Source organism: Adiantum capillus-veneris, chromosome 18, assembly GCF_014529385.1.
Source record: "Adiantum capillus-veneris isolate H3 chromosome 18, ASM1452938v2, whole genome shotgun sequence".
Taxonomy (NCBI): domain Eukaryota; kingdom Viridiplantae; phylum Streptophyta; class Polypodiopsida; order Polypodiales; family Pteridaceae; genus Adiantum; species Adiantum capillus-veneris.
The window spans coordinates 67890718-67917123 of NC_140948.1; the positions used below are offsets into that span (position 1 = coordinate 67890718).

Here is a 26406-nt window from a genome sequence, read left to right on the forward strand (position 1 = left end):
TTTTCTCTCTCTCATTGTACTACACATTGTACTGGGCACCTTTTGTATTTGGCACATCCATACAATCCTAGCTTGTAGTAGTTGTATTTTTTGTTTCCGTTCTTTTGATTCCGGACATGGCATCAGATTGACTATGTTGTAACAGGTTGGTCTCATAGGTCATTTTGTCCTTTTGAAGACGTTAATATATCATTTCATTTCATCTCTCTCTCTCTCTCTCTCTCTCTCTCTCTCTCTCTCTCTCTCTCCCCCCAGCAGGTCTGCGCGTTGTCATCTGTGCATACTCAGCGCATGGGCAACCAGTAGGTCTTTCTCAGTGCGTGGGCAGCCAGCAGCGTGGGCATCTGTGCATACCAGCAGGTCTTAGCACGTGGGCAGCCCAGCAGGTGTGTGCGTTGTCATCTATGCATACTCAGTGCGTGGGCAGCCAACAGGTCTTTCTCAGCACGTGGGCAACCAGCAGCAGCAGTGGGTTTGCGGTTCTGTCCAACGCGCAGGAAATCAGAAATTCTGAAGATTATTGGGGAAAGTGCATGAATTCAGCAGGTGCACTATCCAAAAACAGAGCAAAAATTCAGATTTTTCCTGCAGAAGTTGTCCCAAAAACAGAACAGAAATTCTCAGATTTTCCGAACTGCAAAAATTGTATTTTTTGCGTGTGGAATAAACATGTATAAACTGATGGGGGACCACCTAACTATGTATGCATAATGTGGTAAACATAGTGTGGAAAACATACTTGGTGCTGTTGGGCTACTCCCTTGCATGGTTTGCTGGCAATGGTATCCCCAGCAGTTCCCGAGAGCTCTAGCCCCTTGCAGGCAATGGCGTCCCCAGCAATGAAGAAATCAACTTTTATGGCTACCAGCAAGAGGTTAGCAAACATGGAAAAGGAGATGAAGGCGTACACGACAGAGATGGAAGAGTGGAAGATGGAGAAGGCGATCTTTCTTTAGTGGAAAATCAGTGAGGCCGAGTTTTGAACTGTGGAGAAAATGGAGTTTCGGGCCGAAATTGAAGACCTAAAGAATCAAATTTCAGCCCTCAAGAGAGACCTAGCCGAGGCAAGAGCCAACGGTGGATTAGAAGAGGGAGAAATCCAACCGTCAGTGATAGAAGAACTTAGGGTAACCAAAGAACAAATGCAAGCCATCAAGGAAGAAGAGAAACAACAGGAAGCAAGAACGTCTTCATGGACAGATATGATTACCAAAACCCATAAGAAAGTGGAGGAAGCGGAGAAGTGGATTTCGGTCACAAAGAAGGGCAAAGGCATGGAGGTATCAATCCCCACTCCCATCATCATCAACATGACACTTGAGGAGGAACAACGAAGACGTATGAGGGCCTTGCATGTGAGGGTTACCGGCCTCAACGATCGGGACAAAATTGATGAGGAAGTACAGGAGCTCATGGTACTAATGGGGATGCAAAAAGCGACATACACAAGAGCATGGAGGGTTGGTAAGAAAAGTGGAGGCACGGGGGAAACATTGAGAGGTATATTGGGACTTGCATCATATTGCAAAGGTAGTGCATAGAGGGACGAGAGCAGCCAAAGAGGAGGGATTCAGGGCATATCACTAGCAAAGGTATATTGAGTGATCAAGCAGAATAGTTGAGGAGCTCTAGGAGGCCCAAGATGAGGGGAAGCTCTCATTGCCAGAGGAGGTTACAGCAAAGGATCAGATCTATATTGGCGAGACATGGGAGACACCTAGTGCAAACTCTCACCGTAGAGGACACCAATCGATGCAAGCCATCTCCACCATTTTGTGAGGGGATGCTCCCATCGCCAGAGGAGGTTGCAACAGAGAATTAGATCTATATTGGCGAGACATGGAAGACGCCCTGTGCAGACTCTCACCATGGAGGACATCAACACGATCATGCACTGACCGATGCTAGCCATCTCCACCATTTTTCTAATACACATATCCATCGTTTTGAGGGGATGCTCCCATCCCTGGAGGAGGTTGCAGCAAAGGATCAGATCTATATTGGCAAACATGAGAGACGTCCTGTGCAGACTCTGACCATGGAGGACATCGACATGATCATGCACCGACCGCTGCTAGCCATCTCCAAATTCTGACACACATATCCACCATTTTGTATCTCTTCTCTAAGATACATGCCCACTTTTTGTATATGTACCCCTCTGGCTCTTGATACCCACCTTTTAAAGCTCTAGTAGTGTTTCTGTTTAGTTAGTTTCTTTCTTTTTATATATACCTTGTATTAGATTTACCATGATGTAACTCTTTGGTCTCATAGGTCATTTGAGCCTTTGGAAGACGTTAATAAAATTTAATTTCATCACCTCTAGATAGAGCCATGCAATACCAAGATCAAAGGTGCTTAGGCCTGTACCTACTGGAACTACATCGGCACAGGGATAATCTAATGAGAAGACAAAGAGCACTACAGCCTCAAAGGCAGATCACAGATTTCTTCGGATCGAGAGAAGCAAGAATGGAAGGAGAAGCAAGAGGCCAGCAGCGAGCACAAAGGAGTACCCACATTCATACCAAAGGCACTCTCATTGACAAGGCGATTGAGCTTAGGAAATCGAGACGACCACGACCGAGATGCAGAAGCACACTTCACCGAAGGAGACTACAACAAAGGATTAGAAGCATTCTAGCCAGACACCCAGAATGCTCCTAAGAAGTCTATCTAATACTTTGTATTTAGTGTTTCGCATTTATTTTCACACTTTTCAGACATTGTAACAGATTCACCACTTTTGTATCAGTTTGGTCTCATAGGTCACTCTGGCCTTTTTGAAGACGTTAATATAACATTTCATTTCTCTCTCTCTCTCTCTCTCTCTCTCTCTCTCTCTCTCTCTCTCTCTCTCAACACATGGAAGCAACAACGTGTAATAGCGCAATAGGACTTGATTGATGCCCAAACAAGGCCCCACTGGCCATTATCGACGACGTTGTAAGGGATTGCCTAGGTAGTTGTCCACACAACGCAATGCCATGATGCAAGCTATCAAGGTTTGAGTATATGTGGAGCTTGCTCCTTTAGGTCCTTTTTTGAATGAAATTGCCTGATTATGATGTTCCCATTATATCTAGAGTTCAATGTAAGAAACACATCTGCAATTTCATGGTTCCTTAAGCTTATGTTAGCAATAATAGTCGAGGTCTCTCCGGTCTCATTGCCAATGGCAAAAGGCTGACGCCAGAACCCTGCTATCTCAGAGACAGGATGGCAGTGGCAACTACAGGACAACGATAAGAGCCATAACTACACATATTAAAGCATGCAATCATAACAAACTCTACATTCATACCAATCACATGGGTTAGCTCTTCAAAAACTGATTGTGGTAGTTGCCCTCTATCATAATATATGAGCACAAACGAGAGTGAAGAAGTGCATGGGTTAGCTCTTCAAAAACTGATAGTAGAAGTTTCTCTCTATCATAATTTATGAGCACAAAAGAGAGCGAAGAAGAGAATGGGCGTAGTGTGGAGATATACGGTCCTGAAGAAAGAGTCAAAGGGCCTCGATTGTGACTCCCTATACTTGTCTCTTATATTCAGAAGCTAAAGAGCTAAAAGACCAAAGATAAAAGTGTACCTGAAGTATTCCACTTATTAGCGAAAAAGGCTTGGCAATCGCAGCTCTAGCATACTCAACTCCAAAACAAAGCCACAGAAGCCTCCAAACTGATAAGGTTGTGTTCTCATTTGATGTGCACTTTACTTTATTTATTGCATCATTCCAGAGCTGTTCACAATATTGTGTTCCCTCTTTTGGATTTAAATCATATAGATCTTCAGCCTGAAAAAAATGTCCGTAACAAATACATCCTTCAGCTCCATCTGGTCCCACAAGCACTCAAGTTAACAGACTCGTCTGATACAAACAGCCCATTCTTCACGTTTAATTAACAAACTCTATCCAAATACAAGCCTCACTACCAGGTAGACAGCAACTATTTCACAGATTAAATTATACATGATAACAACCCCTTGCAAGTTCTTCCACAAACCAAAAAAATAGATAACGTTATACTGTTAGAGAAGAGTTTGAAACAAAGGTTTTTTTCTTAATCAATTGTTCTAACACTCTTCATCTTCCCCAGATTGCAAACTCCCTGAACATGGAGATGGTGACTCATTTCAAGCTACATGATGTACCTTCAAAAGGCCTTTAATCAATTCTGAACGTATAAACAAGGGAAAAACTCAAATAGACAACATCATAAGTGTCCATGCCTAGATAAGCTCAATAATATGCCCCACAAGACTGCTGACACTACTACATAAAACTCCCTCAAAGGATTTCAAAGGCAAAATAAATTCCCTAATTGAGTCCGGAATGACTATCTTAGTTCCGTATCTTATCATAATAGTTTTATGAGGTTTAATCATCCATTGTGAACTTTCACCTCAAGCAGGTGCAGAGAAAGGAAAAATTTCTCAAGAAAAGAACTTATCTCGATTTCAACTTTTCTTTTGAGGTGCAATCAGAGATTTTGGGATACTTCTCAAGGAACAAATGGAGCGATATTATTGTGGCTTACTCGACTAGCTATAGACTCATTGTCTAAAGCACAAGTTCTACAGCATCTTGGAGCTTATGGACCATGCTTTCGATAAATATTCATTGCTCACAGAATCTTTGACTTTCTAGACGGGTACTCTAGCATCCAAGTCCGTAGCGAAGGAGACCTCCAAAGAAAAGAAGAAGACCAAAAAGTTGGTGCAATCGCAGAAGTTAGTCATCGCACATACATTTGCCGAGGGGAAGGCAGAGTGGTTTCAAGCATGTCATGTGCACATCTAACCCTATGTGCATGTGGACAAGCTGTACCTACTTCTAGGGTTTAGGAAAGCCTAGGAAGTGTTCTAGCAACCTTTGTGAGCCTGTACGCAAGACATGCATGTCCAGGCACTTAGAGTAGCTGCATACCCTCTGATTGCACAACCCATTAGCACCCTACATCAAGCATAAGCATTTTCACCGCACAGAACCTTTTTTCCCAAACTGCGCGTGAACCTCCTCTTACATGGATTTTCTCAATAAAGTGATTTTTGGGTTTCCTAGTCGTGGGACATCAAGGAGGCTGCTCAACCCAGCATTATGAAAGTATAAAAGCAACCCGGGGTGCATGAGAGTTAGCAGAGGAGTAGTGAAGGAGCCTCTCAGAACTGAGTAGGACCGAGCACCTGGTGTACCATCAGCACCAGTGTTTCTGCATCAGCCTCAGTGTTTCCCAGATCAGCCATCAGCTTTAGCCTCGTAGAACCCGCACCTGAACCGCAACAGATCCATGTCGCGGTCACCCTTCCCATCGCAGCCACACCAGCGTTTTCAGTTTTCAGCCATTGTCATCCACAATGACAACAGACCAGCCCTTAACCTCACCGTGCTTGCAGAAGTCCATCAGCATCCCTAGTGTTTTCAGATTTCAGCCCATTAGCCTCAACATCGTCGTCGATATCGTCGTCGTCAAGCATCACAGCATTTAAAACCATTGTACCAGACTTTGTGCAATCTGAAGCAAATACCTCCGTGGCAATAGAGAGGGAGGCCCTTGGAGGGGGCTTTGGGACCCCATCTGGTGTCAATCTTCTCTCTCTCTCTCTCTCTCTCTCTCTCTCTCTCTCTCTCTCTCTCTCTCTCTCTCACTTTTTTTTTTTTTGTAAATCTGCTTTGATTAATTTACAAGTGGGAAACCTCAAAGCGAGGAAAACCCACGAAAAGAAAGGGATACAACACGCGGAGCACTATGAGGCTCCGAAGGCTAGAAACAATCAAAGTAAATCTTGTACGTATCAAGAGTGATGTCTCCAGCATCATAGGCAAAATGTAGTGCTTGACCAAAAGATAATTTGAAATAGGGAAAGGGTCAACGGAAGTTCCTTGGAACATTAAGGAGTTCTTATGGTGCCAGATGGCCCACATAATCCAAAATCAGACCCAGGTGAAGAATACCGCAAACTGAGATTGCGGTGACCGAAGCACCCCAAAAAGCCAAAATCGTCTATGAAAAGAGCCGGAAGGAAAACGCAACCGAAAAGCAGTTGACACTTTCCGAATGAAGGCTCTGGAGTGACAACAACACCACAGTAAGTGTGGCACGGTCTCCTCAACTTCAAGGCTTCTGGGGCAACGGGAAGGTGCAATATGCCAAGCATGCAACACATTGCCAACAGGTAGAGCTCCCAGCAAGCACCGCCACAAGAAAACACGTTCCTTCAAAGGCAGATGACTCTGCCAAATGCGAGACAATGTGTGTTGCCACCATAAGGATGACTCCAAAAGCGACCACAGCTGATTACCCTGATGCACAATCCATACATCAGATTGAAGGATGGGATAGACATTGGCAGCTGAGATGCAGTCCAATCTAGTAGTAGCCAGATTCCAATCAGAGAAGTGAGAGTCCACATCCAAAGGAGGAATGGGTCAGTGAGCAGCAAGCATCCTTTGAATCTCCCGCCAGAGACGAGAATAGTAAAAGCCCAATCGAAAGCGGGAGACAACATCAGCGAAAGAAAGAACATAACCCAAGTCATCAACCACCTGAAGCACATAACAGATTCCTTTTTGGGAAAGAAAATACGCTTGGCAAGGAGACCGTTGAACCAAAGTTGAAGCGAAAGCCCTACTCCAATGCAGACTCTCCAAGCGAAGAGAGTTACCCCCAGAGGATTGTCGACCATCCCAAGCCAAATGCGAAGTGCAACCTTCCAATCAACAATTAAAGAAGAAGTAAAGGGACATCCAGGAATGTGTCCTTCAAGCTTCCCAAAAACAACATCCCAATAAATCGGTTTCCAATGACCAAAAGAAGGGGTAACAATGTGCGTACACAAATGTGTGACCATGAGAGCCAAGGGTTGCTGCTGCTCCACCAAAACTGGCAACAACATAGCTTTCCGAGCCAGAAGATGACCTGTCAAGTCCAAAATATTTAACCCTCCAAGCCGCTTAGGAAAACACAGCTTGTCCATAGATAGAAGCCGAAGGCCCCTCTTGCTAGACAAGGTCTGCAAAAATGCTCTAAAATATTGGACATGAGGGACTGCAAGCGCAACCGAGGCCTAGATAACAAAGGCAAGTAAAACTGCACATAAGCCACAAGGATGCATTGGACAATCTTGAGACACACATGAAGTGGCAACTTCCAATAATTCAACTTGGAATGCAGACGTTGGAGCACCCAATCCAGTTTCTGCATAGCCGATACATTCCAACCCAACGGATTACCCAAATGGCGAACCAAAACATGTGGAGGAACAATCTCCCCAGGCCACAATATCTTATGTCAGTCACACTCTTTCAGAGGCAATAGCTTGGATTTGCAAAAGTTAACTTTGAGACCTACTTCCAATCCAAACAAGTAAAGAGTATGCATAATCTGCTGTACATCATCATAGTTATTACGAGGCATGAACAAAGAGTCATCCGCATAAGCCTGACAAGCAAACTGCCGACCAGAAGGTAAAGTCAGGCCATGTAGCCTACCAGTGGAAGTCAAGGAGTCCAAATACATAAACAAGGGATGAGTAGCGATCGCATAAAGGAAAGCACTCAGAGGGCAGCCCTGCCTTACCGACCGTTCCAAAGGCCAAGATTCTGTGAGAGAACCATCCAGCAAGCCTGCAGAAGTACTATGTGCATACAAGAAAAGCACGACACGGGATAGCCTAGGCCGAAAGCCCAAATGTTGCATGGTATCCGCAATGTAATCCCAAAGAACAGTATCAAATGCCTTTTCAATGTCGACCTGCATGACCAAGACATCCTGTCGAGTATATTTTGCATATTCCATACCAATGATGACATTCGCGAGGTTATCAGTAATTTGACGTCGTGGAATGAATCCGTATTGAGATTGATGCAAGCCTTCATGCAGAAAGCACTTGAGTCAGTTAGCAAGAATTTTTGCCATTAATTTATACACCACAGGCATGAGTGTAATAGGCCGCCAATGTGAGAATTTTTCACACAATGCATGCTTAGGTGTCAGCTTGAGCAAACCTTCTTTCCAAGAGGGGGGCAATTCCTGTTGTTCCCAAGCTGTATTCATCATGAACAACAGAGGCAACTTCAAATAATCCCAGAAAGACAAGAAAAATTCCACAGAGAGACCATCCCAACTAGGAGCTCTCCATCGACCCAAAATCGAGCAAGCTGGCATACAATTCCGACTTAGTGAAAACAGCTTCCAAGTCTTGAGCCTGCCGCATCGAAAGAAGGGGAGTAACATGCGATAGAAACATGTGACGCGCTTGGCGAGCTTCTCTCGTGGGAGAAGAAGGGGCCTCAAAAATCTTGCCATAATGAGAGTGTAGGGCTAGTGCTAGCTCTCGGAAAGTGGAGGTTCACTCCCCTGACGGTAATTTAACTCTCCGTATAGCTTGAGACTGCCTCGAGTGATGAAAATGTTAGAAGAATTGTTTAGAAGCACATCCTTTATCCGCAAAAGCTTGTTGACAAGCTCGAGTCTACCATTTGGCTAATTTCCTCTCATCATTGTGCCTTAACATAGTGTGAGCAGAAAACAACTCAGTCATTTGAGCGTCAATAAGAGAAGAATGATTAGCCAAGTGCATTAATCGGCTACAAGCATCCTTTGCCTGATTAACCTGTTCCCTTAATTGTGACAAATAATCCTTGCCATAATCCTGGATAACCGATTGAACACGCGTAACAAAACGAAACCTGGCTATGTCCACATCAACATATATCTAGGAGAGCAAAGGCGGGATGATATCCACAATCATAGCGCGAAAAGGCTCATGCTTGAGATAAGCATTATTGACATGCAAAAGTCTCTTCTTGGGTAGGCGATCATTGACATCAAAAGAGCCAAAACGGAGTTTCAAGCATACGAGAAAATGATCCGAGAGACACATAGCATAATCAATCCTCATCTCGCATACAAAGTCAGCATACTATTGCATGTGAAAAAGATACCAACGATCTAGCCGAGCGCGATACATAGATTGAGCATTATGCTGAAAAGTAAATCTTGGATCAATCGCATGCAAAAAGGGCCACAAATCAAGCCCATTACAGGTCGACATAAATTGGTCCCATGATTGCCGTTCCATATGAAGCATGTGGGAATGGCATATCCGCAAGGTTTGGTGCATCATTAAAATCCCCACAGAGAAAGGCATTGGAACGCTGACAATAAGAAGAGATAGCACTGCACAACCGTGCCCTATCTGCAAAAGCTGTGTATGCATATAATCCACCAAATTCGAAAACTTCTCCATTAACAATACATTGAATGACCATCCATCTCCCAGCCGGGTCATTGAAAACCAAGGTCGGGAAGAGTTCATGTTGAACAAGCATAAGCACTCCAGAATAGCCAGTTGATCCTGCATAAGCTATCCAGTAGCCCGCAAAGTAAGAAGTCTGTCCTGCAAATTGGTGTTGGTTATGCTCTTGAAGAACCACAATGTCCGCTTTACATGTATGTACATAGTGTCAAGTAAGCCGCCACTTGTCGTGATTACATAACCCACGCACATTATAGGAGATGCAATTCAAAGAAGTATGCATTCTATATGGTATATACAGTGGCCGAGGAAATGGAAAAACAGAGGGGGAGAAAACTCAAGTACCAGTGCCCATCAACACATCCTCCCCAATTGTAAGTGCCTGAGGAGGTGGGTCAAGACCTGAACCCGGATGATTGAAAATAAAGGCACCTTGCGATGAAGAGGCTTCTCCTGTAACAACTTCTTTGTAAAAGCAAACCAGCTTGTCCCAAGCTTCAGCCAAAGAAGTGTTGGCATTACAAGGGAGTTTTTTCTGAGCAACATTCTTCAGAGGAAACACATAATTACGAGAAGATGCCGGAACACGAGCTGTAGCAGCTTTGGCGGGTTTCTTGGGCACTATCCAAGTTTAAGAGGTCGAAACCTATTCTTTTCCTTTGTCTTTGATATTTGGAGAAGCAGAAAGTACAGACAATTGTAATTGTTTCCCCTTGCCTTTAATCGCCCCAGCTGTCGGGGAGGAGGTTGAAGCTCCTTTGGTTTGAACCTCAGTAGAAGATTTCGGAGGCAAGCGAGATTGAGGAGCAGGGACGGCTGAAGGAGGTGGTTGCAGATTTGGTTCCGGACATTCAGACTGCATATGACCAAATTTGCCACAGCGGAAGCAAGAATTTACAAACTTGCTTCATTTAAGCTTAAATGGACGCTTTCCAACCACTACATCCCCAGAATCAATTGAAATACCTGCTGGTATGGGGATATCCGTGTCCCACAGAATACAAAAACGGTTTGTGTTTACGTCTAGCTTAGGAGGGCAAATGACTTTGCCCAGCTCAACAACCAACAAAGGAAGAAAGCGAGGAAAGTCGACCACCTCAACCCAGACGGGACACTTGTGACGAATGAGACTCTGATAGTCCTTGGTAAGAGGAGACATTTCAAGCAGAGCATCCCAAGCATCCATGTCGGCCAGAAGTCGGCCAGCAAGACCTCATAGAACCCTCGCGCGCCAAAGTAAACCCCTCGGATTGCTTGCCATTTGAGTAGGAAATCAACCCATTGGCCTACATCTTGAGCCGTAGGCATTCTACTCGGGAAAAAAGAATCACCGCGTTAAGTGCATATTGAGCAACAGGATCCATAAGCTCCTGTATAGAAATACGCACTTCCATGATGGGAGTAGATCTTTCCCAGGCTTGACGTGCATCCTTGAAGTCCTCATACAAACATTCTTTGATAAGGATTAAAGTATCCATATCCGAAGATTCCGTGGCTTTCCGGCTTATATATACACTGATCAGTCGAATCCATGTGAAGCTCACACACACACGCACTCTTTTTTTTTGGGAGGTTTTTGATATTTGACTGCTATAGACACAGACACACACACAGGCTAGTTGTACAGAAACACTCACACCTCTCTCACACAAAACGACGGAAGGACCGCGTGCAGGCGAAATCAAACTTCAACCACCGGCGCCCTGTGAAGGGCCTGCACAAGGTAGATGTTGTGCAGAACAGAGTCGCGTGACAGACGAGTGGCAGAAGGATTCACCACACACCCAAATCCCCCACGAGCATATACGTACACACACACGACATAGACACACACACGCAGGCTAGCTGTACAGAAACGCTGCCGCTAGAGAACTTTCGGCCCCTCACACACACCACACACACAGTAAATCTAACCCACACTATAGGTATCACACACTACACGTAAAACACGTATAGCTATGTCTACAACCACGCAGGGGTACCCAACTGTCTTCTGCAGCAGGAGTTGCCGAGTCGAAACAAAAGGGTGCAAACGCTGCCACATAGGCTAGGCACTTGTTTGCAGGCAGCAAGATCGTGTTGGCAAGTACGCGCAGGCAAGACTGAGCACTCTGAGGACAAACTGCTGCGCAGATGGCGATCAACCCACAGGGGTGCAGGCTGAGCAGGTCGTAGGGTGTAGGTCGCACATCAACACAGGTCACACGCCAAAACACACACACACACACTCACACAACACTTTTCTCACAGTTTCCACTTTCTCTTTTTTTTTCGACACACCATAGGGCCCACAGGGGGAGGTGCTTATATCCCTTCCAAATATTAGCCATGTTACATGGTCGGGCAAGGGCCGCGTATCATTGGGAAAGAGCCACGTGTAGGCATCACCATGGCCACCGAATTGATGCACCACGTGTTGGGAATGACAGAGAGAACTCATAGCAACCAGCTAGGAACCTCCTCCTCGGGTGACCCACCTCACGAGGAAGATGCACTCGAGTGTCCACCAAGGGCAAGAGTCCCTAGCAACGTGAACCCCAGATCAACACAAGGTGTCCCTCTAGAGTGTGACCCAACGGGGGATTTGAACCCACAACACGTAGGTTGAGAGGCCAAAGCCTTATCATTAGACCAACTCTTTGGGAACAAATTCCACTCTCTTTTGTTTTGGTCATTGCACAATCTCTCATGAAGTAGAAAGGGAGGCTCTCTCTTCCCTTCAGTAAAAGGAACCTTTAGCACGTATTGAGCACTTGCATCATCATTCAGTTCCACTGCACATTACATTGGTATCAGATCGCTTTGGCAGTGTTCAAAATCATCACTCAAGGAAAGAAGCACAAAGAACCACAGATTTCTTTTGTTTGTTGTGATCGCACGTAACCCAAGACCACTTGAGCGTTTCAATCCCTAGTCTGTGTTTTTGAAGAGTGCAGGTAACCCAAAAAAGAAGGGCTTATCCAACCTCCCCTCGTTCCTCTTTTCCACTCATTGAGAGCGGACCTTGCACTTAGCGGCAAGCCAATCAACGTGAGGTGGGAAACCTTGGTGTGAGCACAAGGCCGTGAAGGGGTGCACCCGCAGGAAGGAGTTGAGCTTGGGTAAGAGAATAGCCTTCTTAAACACAGATTACAAGCCAAGAACCCAAGTACCCCAATACTCAGTGCATGGTCATCACCAAAAGCGGGATGAATACTTTGCATCAAGGTGATGAGAGTAGAATGGAAGAGAAGAAGTCCCTACACCAAGAAGATTGTTTCCCGATCCTCCCCCATCCCCATTTACGCCACGGATCCGACCAAGCCCTATGGACACTTTGATCAAGTCGATGATGGAGATGATGCTCTACAACAAGAGGCTCAGCATGCAGCCATGGATAGGGATCGTAAAGAAAGATGGGCAGCTATGGAGCTTGAGCGTGAGCAAGCAAGCAAAGCTCAACTCATAGCGGCTAAAGAACGAAGGGCAGCTATGGAGCTCGAGATCACAAATGAGAATCATGATCATTGTAGCTTATTTAGCAATCACATCTAAACCGCACTAATCTTTTCATGAATGCCTTAATCTACTAAATCTCGTTGCTATCACATTTACATCACCCATCGCGTAGATAAAATGTTGCAATCATTTTATCTTTTCGACGCGTACTCAAACAAGACACACATGAGAGAGTATATGTAACAAGTTTATTTTACGAATTCCATTTTTAAATTACATCTTTTCATAAAGTCATCCAATTGAATATCATCAACACGTCAATATCCCTAAGATCTTATAGATAAATTAGTGACTTCGTTTCATTCGAGGTAACATGCAACAAAAGAGTGGAGTGGCTCCCCACTTGTGCAGTCCACACCGCACCAGATTCAACCTACTCATTCATCAATCACTTTTGGAATAGTCGGTGTTGAACCAAAAGCTTCAAGACAAAGCTCTAGTATTTGAGGAGACATTTCCAAGTCCTTCTCCTCCATCCACTTGGCATCAAGAGACAGATAGTTTTTGAACTTAACCAAATATCGATAAACCAGCTTGCCTTTCACTTTCTTGTCCTTGTGTCCTAGAAATTAATCTGGAATGAGAATCTCTTCCCTCTCCTCCACTTTTGGTTGCTCTCTCTATCCTCTGGCACTTCACCTTTGAAAGGTGTCAAGAGACTCACATGGAATGCATTGTGAATCTTCCCAAGTATCTGGAAACTTTGATCGAAAGGATATAGTGTTGATTTTTTTTTGAAGATTACATGGCATGCCTGAGACAATTGTCTCCGACAAAGACCCCAGATTCACAAGTTTGTTTTGGAAGGCGCTTTGGGAGAACATTGACACGCGGTTGCAATTCTCATCATCTTTCCACCTGCAGACAGATGGGCAATCGGAGATTGCAAATTCGATCGTACTGGATTTATTGAAGTCTTACATCTCGGATCAAAAGACTCAATGGGAAAAGTATTTTCCCTTGGTGAAATTTGCCTGCAATAACACGATTCACTCTTCAACGGGGAAGGCGTCATTTCAGATTATTGAAGGTGCTACGATGGTTCCATCCCTCTTAAGCACGAAAGATAAGATTTTTGAAGATTTTTGACGCCGACCAGTACACACAAGACTTGGACGGTGCTTTTGCCAAGGTCCGGGAGGCTTTGGAAAAATCTCAGGAAAGATAGAAAAAGACAGCAGATCAACATCGTTGCGATTTGAAATTAAAGGAGAACGATTGGGGCTCTTTCGTTTTTGAGAAGGCACGTCTGAGAAAGAAAATGGAAAAGGAGCGGCTTTTTCCAAAGCTTAGCATGAGATACTATGGACCTTTCCAGATTTCCAAAAAAAAATGATGTCTCCTTTAGACTAAACCTGCCCGATACTTGGAGGATTCACAATGCTTTTCATGTGAGTCTCCTGAAGCCTTTTAAAGGCGATGTGTCCGATGATGGGCAGCCGGATGAGCAACCCAAAGTGGAGGAAAACGAGAAGATACTCGTTCTAGAACAGATATTGGCACATAAAGGTAGAAAAATAAAAGATAAAGTGATAAGGCGGTTCCTGGTTAAATTCAACAACTATCCCGCATTGGATGCGAAGTGGATGGAGGAGGACTTGACAAATACTCCTCAGATTGAACCTTTACCTTAAAGTATTTGGTTTAGCATAGTCTATTCCAAATCGAACCCCGAACTCAACTTGGGCGGAATTTGGTGCATCGGATATGCACAAGAGGGGAGTTGCTCCACTCCTTTGTCAACAGATTGCTCCGATTTTTGATACTAAAGTCACTGATGTCTCTTTTAAGTTTCAGGGATACTGTGAGCTGACAGTATTCTGCTGTAATGACTTTAAGAACTGAAATTCCCGATAATATGATACTGATTTGTACTTGACTTGTTTAAGTGCAGGAACTGATAGACGAAATGATTGCAACATTTCGGTCTGAAAGATCACGATAGACGTGACTGTAATAAGGATTAGTTAATCGAACATGTATGAGGTCCCAAGTGAATCTAGATTGCTAAATATGTTGCCGATTAATCATGGTCTGAGATCCGAATGAATTTTTAATGTGATTCGTCATGTGATGTCCTGTGATGTGACTGTCGATTGGTATATGTGCTAGATGTGTGTTCCTAGTGCGTTAGTACTAATAGTCAGCGTCTGCTAAGACAATTTATGGCCTCTGTCTGCTTTGCAGGTGCAATCCAGGGCGATTACAATGCTTTCAAGAGGGGGGTATGTCACAAATTGGTGACGTGGCCGGCCCTTCCGGTGGCATACACACACAATCTCCTCGACTGGCAGCATTGCCACGTGGCAGCAGTGTACGGACCCGTGATTTGCGACGCCATTTGCGGCGGGAAAAGGGGACTCTTGACGTGGCTGAACGTACGGATCTCCATAAAAAGCAGCAATTGTACGGATTCTCAGCTTTTGCACAAGAAATCCTACACAAGTGAAAAATGAAAGCTTTTGGGCATTGCTTTATTTTTAAGCCTATTTTTAAAAAGGTTGCAGCTTTTGGGGCTCTGTTTTTGGCATCCCTTGTAAACCTTTGAATAAGTGGTTGGACTCACACTCTACAGAGCATCTAAACGCAGAGCCTGAGAGTGAGAACCCTCCCGCTCCCTTGTACTTTGAGCACATATTAATACAAAAAGAAATACCGAAAGGGATGCCAATCTTTGGGGCCAATATTTATAGGTACGGAACTCCGCCAGGTCGTGTCGAATAAATTATGAACTGTGAATTATTTTGAAGTGAATCTCTATTGTGTCGCGGTAGAATCTTGACATGGAGTGTCCAAGTTTGTTACAGACTTCTTCTCTAACTTCAATCTCATCACCTTTAGGCAGAGTATCCATTTCACTTCATGTGATGACCATACACTGAGTAATAGGGTACTTGGGGTTCTTGGGGTATTTGGATACTTGGGGTACTTCGGATTCTTTGGGTATTTGTATTGGATTCTTCGTACTGCTTGCAATCTGGCTTAAGAAGGCTTTTCTCTTATCGAAGCTCAACTCCATTGTTTGAACCAGCACGGTAATAACTCAGGTCCTAGATGTTGAGATGTCGATAGAATCTACCATCTAGCTATGAATGCATGATCCTACGAGCCTAAGTGGAACTGAGTGTAGATCTATAAACTGACGAAGCTATGGGCTGATCTGCTACTAATGATATCAAGGACGAGCCGAAATCTGAAAATCGCTGGCTGACCTATAGGTTGATGCTGAAATACAAAACGCTGGCCAAAATGGTGTCTCAAGGCTGATCACTGCTGACGTTAGGGCTGGAATTTGCAATTGATGGGTGCTTGTACAAAACGCTGATGATGGGCTGAGCTTTAAACATTGGTAGTTATGTCAGTCTTGAGGGAAACATTTCCTAGGTTGTCCTAAGCCCTAGAAGTAGGAGTTAGCTTGTCCACATGCAGATAAGGTTAGGTGTGCACTTAACATTTCCTAGGTTGTCCTAAGCCCTAGAAGTAGGAGTTAGCTTGTCCACATGCAGATAAGGTTAGGTGTGCACTTGACAAAAGTGCACTTTCTTAAAACATTTCCATTGCTCCTTTGAAGGCGGGTAGGTGAACCTTTTTCCGTTGCCAAAACATTTCTCTTGCTCCTTTGAAGGTGGGTTGGTGAACCTTTTTTGGTCTATTAAAACAATCCTTCGGCTGCATTTGTATCCCACCACAGCCTCTTCCTGTACTTTTCCACCCTCGAAAACCTCTTCTCCAGGTCTGTCCGCTCTTCGAATTCACACGCCCCCCAACGCCAACTGTGCATGCACACACAGACAAAGACTGATTTGCTGCCGATGATAGGGGCGGCACATGGGGGGTTGGGCAGGCCGGAAGGCTTGATGCTACGCTTGGGCTTGACTCAGCAAGCCACGAGGACATGGCGTGTAGAGCTGGCTGCGCAGTGTGAATCAGCACCTCAACGGCGATCGCTTTCATTGGCTGGAGCCCCCATAAAGCATGGCTATCCTTTGCTCAAACGTCCTTTTAACAACTACATGGGAGATAGCCTCCATTTATTTGACTTTGATTTGTCTTCATTTTAGATGTTCTTTTTCAAAAAAATAGTGCAACTAGGGTAAGTGGGCCAGTTACGGGACAGGATCCTGGTATGGGACTGCTTGTCCCCCAATAATTTAACACTCTTAAGAAGTAGGACACGATGAAGTGGGAGGTTGGATGGTTAGTGCAATTGGGATCAAGTGTTGGCGTTTCGAGCCTTGCTAGTTGCTTAGTCTTTAAATACTCCTTGCTTGTGGTTGGCATCTAGCTCCCACTTTTGTTACACGCGAAACCAGAACATGCACTAATCTTCCAGTGTTGAGCTGCATTCTCGTCAAGATTTTTGATGTGCATAGGACTGTCATAGCGCTATTGATTGCGCCTGTCCATGCTCAAAACAGACAAATTGCACCCAACGCCTCTGTAAAGGTTCTTAATATGGCCCGCTTACCCTATACTCATTGCTTTCTTCAAGATGAGATACACAATTTGTTTTTATTTTTTTTTGTGCTTTAGGTTACCTTTTTAATTCTTACTAAAACGAAATTTGCAAAAATGATATATGTTTTTGAACTCGGCTTTCAAAGTTTTAAAAATAAATAAATGGGTTTTAAAAAAATATTTTTGCATGGGCAACTCTCACAACCATTCTTGCTCGATGTGTGTGTGTGTACCTTCCTCAATTTGAGGTTTCCCCCTTGTAAATTCAATCAAGATTCACCGGAAAAAAAAGTGTGCGTACCATTTGTTGAGCAAGCCATCATGAGGTCTTTTAAAGTAAAAAAAATTCACATTGCAACACATCAGAGCTTAGGTATCTCTTCCTATGATCTAGAGACCCATAGCCACATAGGTCAAGTTTCAGTCATGCTCTTTGCACATGTGGGCGATTTTAGCGGGCTGCCACAAGAAATGCAAAAGGCGGGCAGCCCACGGTCTTCGACCTAAATGCGGCGGCCGCCTATAATTTTGTGGTTGCAGGCTTTGTAGAAGCCGGCAAGATGAAATATGCAAAGGCCTAGTATTCAAAAATGCGTGCTAGTGTCTGTTCCTTGGTTCATTTATCATTGGATTTTACAAGAATGGCATATCACTAGATAGAGCTCTCAGCTAAGCAGGTGTTTCAGCAAATGAGGAGAGATAATGTGGAACCACCGGCTGCAGCGTGTATGACATTATGGCCAATCACAAGAAGGTTTAGAAATTTTCTCATGTAGAAAAACGGAGTCTTTCTTATTTGTTTTTCATACAATGCATAACATCATTAGCTTCTGCTCGAGAGGCACCGCATACCTAGCTAGGTATGCGGCACCTCCCTGAGTGAAGCTCATGATGTTGCAGTTGAGGTAAGTCACAATGTGAGAAATATTGTGAGAATTTGTCCAAACTTCTTGTGATATGTCTTTAGGCGTGCTGGAAAAGAAGTCGAACTGAGCGTTTGAGAGAGTTTGTGCCACCCTTAAGCCTGGTAGCAAAGAAGTTTCATCAAACTTTCTAAGGAGAGATTGCGCAAGAATGGCGTTCAGGCATTTGAATGCATATTACCTTCTACTACAAATTGATGGCTGTATACACAAGGATTTTCATAAGCAAAAGTGATGGCGACACCCACCCACACACACACGCACTCCTCTTTATGGCGTTGTTCTGACCAGAATTACCTCAATTGTCTTGGTATTTCCAAGGTCGACAAAAGATTGAAGCCAGTGCCAACTTAAGATGCTGAAAATAGAGGCCTTGAGCTCTGGGCTCGGCCCTGCGGTCTTTGGTGGCGGCCCGCTAAAATCATCTTCCTCCATTGTAGCTTGCAGCATGCTTAGCTTAGTCCCTGCCTCTTGAGAATTAATATATATACAAAGTTTAGCACGCAACTGCTCTCTCTCTCTCTCTCTATATATATATATATATATATATACACACACACAAAATCGGATATATTTTGATGTATGCAGCTCGCTCAAAAGAGTAAGGAACACTTAATAATAGCTACGTTTCAGGGAAGAGTCAATTAAGAGAACTAGTCTGTAGGAGAGCAGCAAACAATGCAGTCTTTTGCCACTCTGAGAAAGAGGTTCAGACGAGCCCGGCGGTAGCTGGCAAGGGAACAAGCTGCCTCCGCCTTGCTTGTTCTCAAGAGGCGGAGGAAAAATATATTATTTACCTTATTGCAGGCTTTTATTTCGCCTCATGTGCGAACCCTTTTCCCAGTTGAATTGCACGTCGTTTCACTTTTTGAAATGGGGGTTTTAGTGGACTACTACTTGTAAACTGTTTCAACCACTTCCAATCTATTACGGCGAATCTTTGAAAAAGATTCCCGTTCCCGTTCTCTACTTTCCCCCTTTTCCATGTTGTGGTCACAACCCCCCCTTCACACGCTTTTTGCTATGGGTGCAAGCCTCGTATCTCGCCTCTTCACAATCCTACTCCCCATTCGTCTTCGCTGTTGTGCTCCACCGTTGTCTCACACACAACAAGTTTGCACTTGTGTTATGGGAGCAATTGATCAACCCTATACTCATCGCCTCATCAATATTGCTGTTGCTTAGGAATTTCGAGAGAGAGTCTCTCTCTCTCTCTCTCTCTCTCTCTCTCTCTCTCTCTCTCTCTCTCTCTCTCTCTCTCTCTCTCTCTCTCTACGTGTTTCTGTTGTTTGCTCGTCTTGAGGCTAAGGGAAACAAATGATAAGATCACGAGACCTGCCTAAATTTGAAGGGTGAGTCTACTTTATAGGCCCTATAGACTCCCCCTTTACACAAATTGGAAGGACATATAATTAGTTTTCCAATAAAAGTTCATTTAAAGAGTAGCATTATTTAACCCTGCTCTAAAAAGGACTACTTGGCTAGCACTTTTGCAAGATCGATAGGCAGTAGTTAGGCCAACTCCAACACCTCAAGGCTCAGCCTGAGCTTGAGGTTGTTTTGTAAATTCTATGTTCACTCAAAAATTGTGAGTTTTGAAAAAAAAAGGATAGATAGGCAATAATTAGGCCATCTCCATAGTGTAGGGCCTCCTTGGCTTAACCCCCACCACATTCCCTCGTTTAACTTTACGTCGAAGATTTTATTTGGAGCAAGCTCAAAGAGATATTTTGCCTTTGTATAATTTGGTTGCTGGTTCTCCATGGCATCATGGTGATAAAGTCTTTGTCAAGTATAAAGTCCCTCTAGACCCCATTGTTTTAAGTTTATGTGTTCAGCTGAGCATCGCGTACGGTTGAGTCTTAACTATTCAATCATTTTCCTTCGGTTTTGTTGTTCTATTCCATTATTGTTGTTAATTAAGTTGTTGACTATGATGCAATAGTTGTGTATGAGAGTACTGAGGCTTCTAACAGTACATTGTTTTGAAAGACACCACTAAGAGAGCACGATACACTACAAAGTTCTTTTTCTACAATGGCAAACTAAATATCTTGATCTCCAAGTAACAGGAGGGATTACACCAACATTTACATATTTTGAAGAGGTCTTGTAGTGAACCTTGGTAATCCAAGATTATGGACTCACACACTTTAGCACTATAAAGAATATCAATGAGGATAGATAGGTAGTGGTATTTGAATCATATTATTTTAGGGGCGAGTTTTACCTGATAATGCAACACGATTCTCTATGCTACAAGCCTCTCAAGACTATTTGAGGGAAGGATGTGCTCCATGGGCAATGCTCGAGTAGCAATGTCATTAGGTACATTTCCAAGAGCCACACACAAAGTGCTTTCTCTGACACTTTTGTAACAAGAGCATTAACTATTACATGGATCTAATTGGGACACACAATTCTCATTGCATTGATTATCTCTTTGGGAAATCTTACTCAACTTGACAACAATAAAGACATCAATGGACAACTACAAAAACATTATAGACAATGAAACAACGTAGCATAATACACATAAATTAATCATTCAAAGGTTTTCCTCAAACACCATAATGAGTACCAAATACTTCGTGTTTGGTTGGCAGCACACTCAACTTTCTCATGGACCACAAAATCATGAGACAAAGCTATGTGGTTAGGCCCGTAAACTCATGACACAATGTTGTGTGATTAGGCTCAACTAGTAGTAAGACTACTATTGGACTAAAATGCTCGGGATATCTCTAGACCATATCAAACTCTAAATACAACCAGAGGTCCATGGGAAACTTTTGGCACAAATGTGGTGAGCATGAGTATGGTGAGTTGCAAGCACTTCTTTCATATTGAACAGCCATTGTCAAAGATGTTCATGTGATTAGACACTCACCATTGTACTCCATGTGGCATTGTAACCTAAAGGTAACAGTTGCATTATAAGAAAGTGTATGTGCATGAGTGCACTATGCCTCTGCAGCAATATGTAAGAGAGCTCACTCAAAATGCGACCACACAAAGATCCAAGGAATACATCAAAGACAACATACCCTAGAAAACACAAAAAATACATTGCAAACACGACACACAAGGGAAGACGGTAGCATGAAAACTGCAGGTCTACAACTCTCTTGTGGAAGCTTGCAAGGTTGCATATTACGATGGAAGCATGAAATTGTGCAATATGCACCTTCTTTGAGGGTAGGTCTTCATGCCTTTAGAGGTTGTTGCATTTCTTTTCGCTTTTGTTATTGCGTAGAAGCAGTGTTTGGGAAAAATGTGTCTCAGCTTAAAATCATGCCGTTTTAAATTTCCAAAATGCCTGTTGAGCGCAAGGGGAAAAGGAGAAATTCCGTCCCAAAATAGAGAAAAATAGTGTAAAAACTTGAAAAACTAACCTAATTTATTAAAATTTTCTCTTGGCAAATTCAAGGAAAGGAATTTTGTATGTTTGGAAAAATGATTTTTCCCGAACATTGCGTAGAAGAAAAAGACTTCCATGGAATGCATGCAATCATCATCTCGGAGACCACGTGATCTCGATTTTTAACACCTTTGGTGCAAACTGTAGTTTCATGTCACAGTTCCATGTGCAATAACTCTGTCAACCTGGATTGTCACTTTTCCCCATGATTTTTTGTTGACACAAATTCCAAGGTATGAGGATATGGCCCAAACAATGATCTCGTCTATACCTTGATTCAGAGATTCAGGTGTACCTTGCTGGAAGTGCCCTTGTTTTTGTTATAGAAATGATATTTTATGATTTATTGCAGTGACAGGTGGAAAATACTAAACCGAGCTAGGCCTATGCGACTGGAAACATATATTGTACATTTTATTATTCAGGTGCTCTTTATGAGCTTTGGCCATTTATGACCGGCCGGCCAGTTTGTAACCACTTTGACCATTCAAGAATCTATAAATTAAATACGTGCAAGAGGGAAATGGTCACTCTTGCACGGGGGGAGATTGCACCTAGTGTTTGTGTACTTCTTCTCCCCTCTCCCCTCTTCTCTCTCGCCGTGCCGGCGTAGCACTCCGCTCTAGGAGGTGCGCCTGCCCGTGCTCGCTTACTCTGTCTCGCTCTCTGTCTCTCGACTCATGTGAGATTTTCTATGGCGTTTATGCGTACACGATGGTGCAGGTATGGAGATCTATTGATTTATGGTCTGTAGCATGTTATTCTATGTATTTTGCAGGGAGCCTCGACTTCCGCCTGTAGCAGTGGTATCAGAGCTTTGGCTACATTCTTGGGGTTGCAACAATCATAACTATCAAGATTATCATGATCAATGATAATCCTTGCCTCTATTGACCTTTATTGTTTTTTTTTAACGTATTTTAAGATTTTGCATAAATTATTATCAATCCCATAATATTCCATCGTGTTTGAATTGTGTAGAACTTGTAAATTCTATAATCAAACATATAACAGATTATATAGAGCTTACTCTGTGTACAAGGATAATAGAGAAGAGAGAAACTTACGTAATCTACGTGACTTAGAATAATCTCAAATATGGGCTTGACTAAAATCTTAGGAATAACAAGGGCAGTTTTATGAAAGAAATGAAACTGGAGAACTGGAGTTTCAGAAGAAGGAGAAGAGTGTGCTCCTCATAGGAAGCACCCTCCGAAGATAAGGAAAGGAGAAAGGAACTTAGCTTCAAAAAGAAAAAAGAAAAAAAAAATGATTTCGATTCACCTATATATGACATATGGCTTTCGATATTGAAGAAGATGAGGGAATATTAGACAGGAAGAGGTCGCGCTCGGTATTTAGATCTTTCGGCAGCAAGAGTCACAGGGCACACTGTCAATAGTGATCACCACCATGTTACCCTGCAGCGTGATAGTACCACAACGTCGTTGGTCCGAGGATAGCAACGCCACAGTAACTGCAAGCTTGGAGGGCTGACCTTGTGGCTGCAGCATCGATAATGGCTAGGAGCACAAACCAGGACTAGTGCCACCAAAAGCAGAGGTGCTCGATAAAACTCTTACAACAAGTGAAGATCACCAAAATAATGGTGGCGGCAGAATGAAAAGGAATGGCTCCAAGACTGCATGGCTGGGGGCAATTTGTGATGCATGCAAAACTGCGATCACCCAACTCTCTCTCTTTGGTCGAATAGCAACCACCAATAATTTTTTTTTAAAAAAAACGCAGCCTTCTATCTCTCTCTGTCTCTCGTAGAACATATGGCCGCCATTGCACCTCTCTCCCTCCGGAACCATTCAACAGGGAATCTTCTCTCTCTTTCGACCAGTCATCCGAGCGTCCCCCTACCTCTCATTGGGTGCATGCTGTCTAGTAGAACAAACTCCCTCTTCATCTGTCTCTAAGTCGCCGTCACTCACTCTCTCTCCTTTACAACCCCCACCCTAGTGATGCACTCCACCATCCACTCTCCCCAACCACCGCATGGCAATCAATCGCTTGTCACGTTCGACTTTGCATGCAACTACTGGCCGGTCTGCGGCTCTCTCTGTCTGCAGTATGCATGACACGTACCCCCACCGTCCTACGACGAGTGGCCAGCCAACTCCCACACCCATGGACCTCGGCATGTTCACTTCTGCTGATGTTGGGCTGCAGCTCTAATCCATGAGCAGGTCACCATGCACTCAACTCCCCTCGTTTCCATACATGCCTTACACCCACACTAATCACCTTTACCGCGGCCTCACCTGCAGTCCCACACCCCTGGGTGCGTGTTGAAAGATAATTGCAGCCACGGAAATCATCGGCGAGGGTCTCTCTCTCTCTCTCTCTCTCTCTCTCTGACCTCTTGGCGGGCAGACTCCAGGATTAGTTTCCTTTCTCTCTCTCTGCATCCAAAGCAGTAGACGAGGGGGGAGGAGAGGGCCGCAAAACCACCCTCATGCAGAGAGAGAGGGGTGCGTTGTCTGACAATTGATAGGAGTTCTATGGCTTTCTTCCTTAATGCACGCCTTATCTTTATGACCAAACCGACATGAAATTTCAGTTTCATGGCTGGAAGGTTTATAGTATCATTATTTTCAGGCATCCTAGGCCAGAACTGAAACGCAAAGTATTTTTGTTAAGCATGTCCTTAATAGTTCCTCAGAACTTGTCTTTTTGTTACACATGCCCCCAATAGTTCCTTAGAACTTTGGCGCTACTTTAGTGAAGATATGCGTTCATGGGCAACATATTTTTTACATGTTTAAGCTTAACATGCGGTTATGTACATGGCTCATGCAATGTCTGTGGCATATGTCTCACAAGCTCTAAATCTGAGACACCCAGACGTATAAAGACGATGGGATGTAGTGTTGCAAACTCTAGTTTTGAATGATATGTCTTGTTTTTTGTCAATACTTACGTTTCTTTTAATGTTCAAGTCAAGAATCATAGAAGGAAACTTTCCTTCATGCTTTAATGAAAGCCATGTGCTCTAAAGTCCAGTTTTTGTCTTCTTCGAAGAGATATGAGGGAAAATTGTCAAGGATCTCTCTTTTAGAATCAGCTTATTGCATCTAAGCACGGGTATGTGTAAGTATATGACAACTTTTTTTAATCATACGTTCAATGAGTGCACAAATTGTGCATAGTTATATTTTACACTTAGTTGAAGGGTGAGTGCCTTTGAGAGATTTGGTCGAATCTTTATTTATTGAGTTTTGATCTTAGGAGTGAAACATATTCTCTTATGGAGTTAAGATGTTTTGGGAATCACCCTAAGTATGCTTGAAGGATTGTGTGTAGCTTGTAGACCACTACAGCATGTAGGAGGCCCCTGTGAAAGGGTTAGAAAGTTTTAATGCACCTGGTGGAATTGGGGGAATGAATAGTTTGTGATTGCTGGTCTTCCATAACTCGAGGATGACAAGCTCTTCCTCTTAAATCATCCTCCAGTGGGAGTTGTCATTTGTAGTTCTCTTGGTGGGCTCCTGATTTATTGATTCAAGAGTAACGGAACCCAACAATGAACTAGTTGCCCAATGCCTACAAAGAGCAGGTGGCAAAAAACACTACGGTTTTTGACTTCTATGATGGTTTCTTGGGGTGACATGAGTCAAAAATGACACTTATCAGCGGTATCTACAGATCGCTAATGACACTGTTATCAGCGTATCTACAGATGGTTAAGAGCTTTGAGAGGTTAATATTTTTGCATCCCTTGGATCAAAACTTGCATAAGCATTGATGCCAAGAAACCCATGTTCCTGAAACTCACATTTCTTTGGAGACCTAATTTTTTTATTGTGTGGTTGCCATTTAGTCTATTTGATGTTTTCAAATCTCAGCCATGAGTTCTCTAGCACATAACACACTTGATTCTTGTCTTGCTTTGACATGTCGGGCAATGTGCATAATCTCTCAGTATCCATATGTCTACCTTTCTCTTGTAGTTCTTTACTATACCTCTTCGATACTGTTTAAGCATGAATTGAATTAATCTAAACCCTCTGAAACCTGCTTAGAAACTATGCATGAGCTCAACCTTAAAGAGAGAGATGGAGGTGTGTGGAGATGTTACGTGCTCATAATGATTTTCTTGAGTGGTAGTGCTAAGTGAAGGGAGTATTCCTAAGCTCCATTGAAGTGTGTATCCCATATCGTGCCAAGATAGAATTGTTTTCAATACTCATGAAAAAAATTAATTGCTTCTTGTCCGAGAAGCATAAACTAGGTCAAGTTCGTATTTGTATAGAAAGAACAAAGACTCGTGGACATAGGAGGTACTATCTGACACTAATCAGACTCGAAAAGACAGGACCGACAATATAGACACGTCAATTTGTAAGTTGTATGTATTCATTAGTGACATAGAAGTCTTCAACAAATCTTCCAAAGCGTTCCTAAAGACTCTTTTACTTTTTTTTGCAAACTTTGTAAAATTGATACTGCTCTTGTCAATAATTTTTTTATGCTTCCTTCACAACTTGCTCTTATACAATGTTGTAGGATCTAAACTTTATGCGCACTACAAAGTTGTGAAATTTATATTGATCATAATTGCATTCAAAGTGGCTTAACATTTGTATTTTGGTTTAGTCTATAAATTTTGTTATATAATCCAAATTTTAATCTTGATTGACATTAACCAAATGATGCTTTTGCTACTAACCTTCACTTTTAAAGCACTTGTTTAGCATTCGACAATTTGACGCCTAGCCAATTTCTTGAACCACCCCTAGGTACGTAATTTCTCAATGTTTGCTATTGTATTTTAATTCCCTTCAACGAGTCAGCTCCAAAACATACCTATTGCTATCATTTGTCTTAAGAT

The 26406-nt window shown here is 43.2% G+C and overlaps 1 protein-coding gene across 6 annotated transcripts in view; it reads right to left on the minus strand.

The window, feature by feature from the left end:
• LOC147435828 (uncharacterized) overlaps positions 1 to 18898 on the minus strand; it is a 168221-nt gene extending 149323 nt beyond the window's left edge. For 2 of the 6 annotated variants that reach the window (XM_086488749.1, XM_086488751.1), the window contains exons 1-2: positions 18443 to 18898; positions 3598 to 3801 (exon numbers count right to left, since the gene is read on the minus strand). In XM_086488749.1, the coding sequence (XP_086344875.1) occupies positions 3598 to 3801; positions 18443 to 18595 (357 nt within the window). In that variant the 5' untranslated portion in view covers positions 18596 to 18898. The remainder of the gene's footprint in view (positions 1 to 3597; positions 3802 to 18442) is intronic. The other 4 variants (XM_086488747.1, XM_086488752.1, XM_086488750.1 and 1 more) reach the window with 3 other exon arrangements.
• Positions 18899 to 26406: the final 7508 nt, after the last annotated feature.